Here is a 5,852-nt window from a genome sequence, read left to right as displayed (position 1 = left end):
AGCGCTCTTGCGTCACAAAGAAAAAATGCAGTATGGCAAAATAATATCAATGCCTCTGATAACAGATCACTCTAAACTGTAATGTGGACTCTTGCATTTTCTGTAAAGCTGCTTATACATGCGCTCATAAATCAATTTATTCAAATGAATTAATCCTCCCAATGTGCCACTGACAGATAAGAAGCAGTAGTGAAAGAAAAGAGAGAGAGAGAGAGTGAGAGAGTGTGTGTGAGAGAGAGAGAGTGAGAGAGTGTGAGAGAGAGTGAGAGTGTGAGAGAGTGAGAGAGAGAGTGAGTGAGTGAGAGGGAGTGAGTGTGAGAGTGAAAGAGTGTGAGAGAGAGTGAGAGTGTGAGAGAGTGAGTGAGAGAGAGAGAGAGTGAGTGTGAGAGAGAGTGAGAGTGTGAGAGAGAGAGAGTGAGAGAGTGAGAGAGAGAGAGAGAGAGTGAGAGAGTGAGAGAGAGTGAGAGAGAGAGTGAGAGAGAGTGAGTGAGAGGGAGTGAGTGTGAGAGTGAAAGAGTGTGAGAGAGAGTGAGAGTGTGAGAGAGTGAGTGAGAGAGAGAGAGAGTGAGTGTGAGAGAGAGTGAGAGTGTGAGAGAGAGAGTGAGAGAGAGAGAGTGAGAGAGAGAGAGAGTGAGAGAGTGAGAGAGAGTGAGAGAGAGTGAGTGAGAGAGAGTGAGAGAGTGAGTGTGAGAGTGTGAGAGTGAGAGAGTGAGAGTGAGAGTGAGAGAGAGAGAGAGAGAGATCTTTAGTTCAGTCACATTTATCACCTTTCATTAAGACGGAGAAGTCGTGGTGGGAAAACACCTTAAACACATGATAATAAAAATGACAGTATAGCCAGTTTTATCTTTTTATTGAACTTTTTGCTTTATATTTTGAACAATATCAAATATCTATTTATCCATAAAATGTATTTAACAAAATATTATCACCTTTCACATGCTTCTGATTAACTCTCATTCCATCATGATTTAGGCAAATAAGATGCATTGTGAAATAATTCAGTCCACTTCTGTGTTCAGTCAGAATTATGTATTTACAGAGCATGTACAGTCAAATACTGCACCAAATATTAAAACTCTTAACGGCTATGACTGTCATCTCGAAATTCTCAATCTGTCATTGACTAAATCCTTCAGCATTCCCAGAATTTAACATTGTTAATATGTCTGTCATCACAATTACTGATCCAGCTATGACAAATGAGCATGCAAACAAATTTAACATGTTCAGATATTCAAGGAATTTAATACAAATGACTCACTGACATGCGTTACTAGTAAAAGAGTTACTTTCATCACTCCAAGTTTCTGAAGGGTAAAGTATTGTGTAGAATTAAGGAGAAATCAACGACTGTGGGACGATGCAACATATTGTGCTCCGCAGTCTGAAGGCATTTCCAGGCGGTCACACACTGTGTGTGTCCTGAGGTCTTGAACATGGCTTGAGTCACAACTCATTCACAACAACAAAAGCTCATATCTGACTGTCCACACATACATCCACTCATTCACCTCTCATGCCTCTTCATCACGTGATGACGTGCACCTCTCGGTGTGTATCCTCTGCTCTACAGTTGTAAGGCCAGGGTTAGCTGAAGGGTGATGTCTCCCGAGATGAGTTCCTTGCTGTTATGTGCAGTTCTGTATCCTGTGATGAAGAGCTTCAGCCTGGGCTTTCAAACCGAGAAACTCCCCTTGAACAAAGTCTGTCACGGTTTTCCGCATTTCCATCTGTAAGGAAACCAATGTTGCTCTCAACTGCAAGCCTATCAGTTTGACACACACATCACTCATCTCACTGTCACATGACCACCTACCGGACTGGTGTTTTCAGCTCTCAGCGCGTCCACCAGATGTCTGACTGTGAAGGGTTTTCCAACGAGAACGGTTATTCGCTGCACAGAACGAAAGGACACTGTGTGAAAACGGAAGATCAGCGATGTGACACATCGCACAAGGAAAGTGTGTATTACCTGTCCCACTCGAGGAATGTAAGGAGCTTTATTTGGTAGGACATCATTCAGACCTGAAAAACAAAGGTCCACAAGTAAGGAATAGCTCAGATATTCATCATGAAGTCATGTGCTGTGGGTGCCACTTACGCCACTGAGGGCCAGATTTACTGACAGCTCCAGCGCAAACCCTCTTCAGGCGTTAAACGGTCAGGATTTACTAAAGACACGCAGTGTAAAATCAGCGTTGAAAAGGCGTGGACAGGGTTACTCTCGCGGCTGACCTCATTACATATGCGGCTGACCTCATTACATATGCATCTGAAGAAGGTTTCCTTTTAGACTCAGTATTTAAGGAGGAGGGTAATTAAATTAATCACGCAAGGTGATTTACTGGTGTTTGCGCTCACCAGTGTACTGGTGTTTGCGCTCGTCAGTGTACTGGTGTTTGAGCTCGCCAGTGTACTGGTGTTTGAGCTGGTCAGTGTACTGGTGTTTGAGCTGGTCAGTGTACTGGTGTTTGCGCTCGTCACTGTACTGGTGTTTGCGCTCGTCACTGTACTGGTGTTTGAGCTGGTCAGTGTACTGGTGTTTGAGCTGGTCAGTGTACTGGTGTTTGCGCTCGTCATTATGGTCATTATGTAAATGATTTAACTGCGTTTGTTCTTTAATTTGCGTGTCGTCAGTAGATCACGCGCAAAACTAGCCACTCCCATCTGCGCATTTGTGGAATTGTGCTCTCACGCTAATTTGCCCGGTTTAGTAAATCTGGCCCTTGAACTTGTACGTGCATAACTCACCTAGATGCCACATGGGTAAAATGATTGGGTGAAGAGAGCACTCTGCAATCAAACGTCCAATTCCTGTACAGAAACAAAAGGATTTACTTAACTAAACATAAGGGTGAAACAAGAGGTATCTAGTTATTGGAGTGTAAATCTTACCCCACTTTATCCTCATGAAGTCTCCAGTCATGTTCACTTTACCTGGAGGAGAAAACGTACCATATTTCCTAAGACATTAGGAAAGTCGTACGCTAAACAAATATTAAGGTTAAAAATATGAGTGTCTGTACCCTCTGGAAATATGTGTACCCAATCCCCTTGATTCAGCTTTTCCAACAGGAAATCCATTCCTTTCTGATAGACTCCATCACCTGAAAAACAGAGGACAGTTGGGCCGTTTCACTTACAATCCCTTAAAACCCTTATCAACTCGAGCGTCTTCTATATAAATTGGATTTAAAAAGCACTGAGAACTGTACTATTAGCATGTATTTGTGAGTTATCATATTTGACTGTCAGTTAGCAATTAGGTAGAGATAAATGACTCTTCTTCTAATTGTATTGCACTGATAAGATTAAGCTTACTCTTACTCTTTACGATCTCTTTACAGGATACAAATATTGATCTGACACTTCTTGTGATAGCAGAATATTATAGCTTTATACAAGTCTAAAGTCACTCTGCTGTAATAATGAGTGTGTGAAGTGAATGAATGAATGAATGAAACGAGCACAATGATCTCAACTCAAATACATCACACGTGTTCTACTAACTGATATGTATATTTAACGTACGATATGATACACGAATGACTGTAAATGAGATGAGCGCAGCGCAGTCTCAAATCAAATGTCTGCGTTGTTGCCTGTGCGTCTCTCAGAAATAAGAGCCTGACAAGAGTAAAATCAACTAAGATACCGAATCATACACACATTCTACTGATTGACATGTCTAGTACGACATGATGTGTTAATAAATGCATTTAGTAATGTTAACAAATGAGACCTTATTGTAAAGTGTTACCAAAGTTGTTTTTAGATTTGTAGAAATTTTCTGCCATGTTCATGTCCATGTTCTCTAATCTGCTATTTTATGTAGAATCCTTGCTTTAATTTTGTGCTTATTTTTATTCCTCTCTCTGTAAAGCACTTTGAATTGCCATAGTGTATGAAATATGCCATAGTGCTATCTAAATAAACTTGCCTTGCCTTGCTTGAGGTTATGGATGATTGTCCTAACAGAAACTGCCTCTAGTTCGTCTAGAAATTTAAAATAAAAAGATTTTTTCCCTTCTTTTATTTAACATTTAGTATTATTGATTTAATTAGAAGACATTAAACAAAGAAAATTTGCAATTATATAAAAAATATATATTTTATGAGTTATTAAAGGCATATTTGTTAAATGAAAACTATGAAGTGAACAGAAAAAAAAACAGGTTTCTCATGTCATTCCCTGACCTCGGGGTCAAAGCCCCGGACACTTCCAGATATGGATATTGAGATCAGATTTGGGCTCCGCTGCACACCCCTATTTTCAGTTTTACATGCAAATAAGATTACTTGCTAATAAAAATGCATTATTGACTGAATTTTGATGTAGTAGAACTTTTTTTTTTTGTATAAAACCTGTGTGAAATAAGAGCAGACTGCAGAAATGATCAAATGTGTCATTAGATGAGTTTACCTCGAACAACAGGCACACACTTCCCTCTGCTGAAGAAGCTGGAGTGAAACTCTCTCGTGAAACAGATATCAGAGGCAGCAGGTGCCCTGGACACACACACACACCACACCACACCACATGACATGATATGAACTGACAACACCTTTCCATGAGTCTCCAGATTGGGCCTTCATTCACACACACCATCTCATCCTGTTAAAGTTCCACAGCTGCCGGAGCTTCAGGACTCCTGAAAAACAGCACAACTGCACTTCAGTGTTCTGCAGGCTTGTGCACTCTACAATACAGCGACCCGAGGCCGGCCTACCCCAGAGGTGTGGGTCATCCATACAGGACTGATGATTGCACAGTGTGATGAGTGGCGTGTCCCGAGGACGCTCGTCCACCAGGTCCAGCAAAACATCCGGGTTGTGCACCATCAGAGAGTTGAAATACTCTAGTGTCAGGCAAATTCAGAGAAAGTCATTCAGTTACATCTGCCGTAAGTTCACAGCACACGTAATTGAAAACACGAGTATGGAGAAACATTGGCCTCACTGGTCCAGAGGTAACTGTAGGAGCCCACCATCCCCGTGATGACCCTGCTGGAGACCCTCCAGCCCAGGCGAGGGCACTGTGGGAAGGGCCATGCCACCTCCAAGGGCATCTCTCAGCATTCACACACACACTCACTGACACAACACAACACACAGCTTTAACAGCTGACAGGGTCTGTCAGGAATGTACATGTCTGTGCAGTTCAATTGCGGAGTGTGTGTTCGCTTCAGATGTGGCATGTTATAACTTTGGGATAGATCTGCTTAAGCATATGTACAACTAAAAATACAGGAGCAGCCGTTAATTACACAATATTGAGAAATAGTGTGTGTAGTAATAGCGAATACACAAAACACAGCGACAAAATATGACGTAACAAGTTAAATGAATGCTGAATGCTACAGATGTCAAAACATGAGAAACTTCCTCATTTTAAACTGAAACGTGTAATGTAAACAAGATAACAGCACTGAGTATAGTTATGGGTGTGGCTCATTGTTTTTGAGATTTTCTGTAATAACAAAGTTAATTGTTACGTGAGGTTGGTTTATTGTAAAATGTAAGGTTAGTTGTAATCTTCCCACCTTCTTCTGTCCCGTCAGCCGATAGCCGCAGAAATGCAGCGGAACCGGAAACACTATCCCACCGTGAGGGATTGTGGGAGGTGTAGTTTTGTTGTCGTTATTAGTTCCCTTGGCCTTGAGGGATCTATTCTAATATTAGTGTTAGGTTAGGAGGACGAAAATAATGTCGCAGGACTACTGAAGGGCACTTATTTTATTTTATTTATTTTTATTAACAGAAAAGAAGAGTATGTTACAAATACTACAGTATACAAGGAAATACAACAAACGAAACAGAGTTGCACAACTTGCACTGCAGGGATATC

At 41.2% G+C, this 5,852-nt stretch overlaps 1 protein-coding gene across 1 annotated transcript; it reads right to left on the bottom strand.

The window, feature by feature from the left end:
• Nucleotides 1-836: 836 nt before the first annotated feature.
• On the bottom strand, nucleotides 837-5,650 carry tafazzin (tafazzin, phospholipid-lysophospholipid transacylase). Its single transcript, XM_084427342.1, has 11 exons — nucleotides 5,548-5,650; nucleotides 4,964-5,097; nucleotides 4,734-4,862; nucleotides 4,610-4,655; nucleotides 4,427-4,512; nucleotides 3,030-3,110; nucleotides 2,899-2,940; nucleotides 2,755-2,817; nucleotides 1,976-2,028; nucleotides 1,820-1,897; nucleotides 837-1,733 (listed from the first exon to the last, which is right to left on the bottom strand). Exons 2-11 carry the CDS (start codon nucleotides 5,070-5,072, stop codon nucleotides 1,632-1,634), a joined length of 789 nt encoding a protein of 262 aa, XP_084283468.1. The 5' UTR covers nucleotides 5,073-5,097; nucleotides 5,548-5,650; the 3' UTR covers nucleotides 837-1,631.
• Nucleotides 5,651-5,852: the final 202 nt, after the last annotated feature.

This window comes from Rutilus rutilus (genome assembly GCF_951802725.1).
Source record: "Rutilus rutilus genome assembly, chromosome: 13".
Classification (NCBI taxonomy): domain Eukaryota; kingdom Metazoa; phylum Chordata; class Actinopteri; order Cypriniformes; family Leuciscidae; genus Rutilus; species Rutilus rutilus.
Note: the sequence above shows the minus strand (reverse complement) of the source record. Positions and strands in the feature narration are given on the sequence as shown.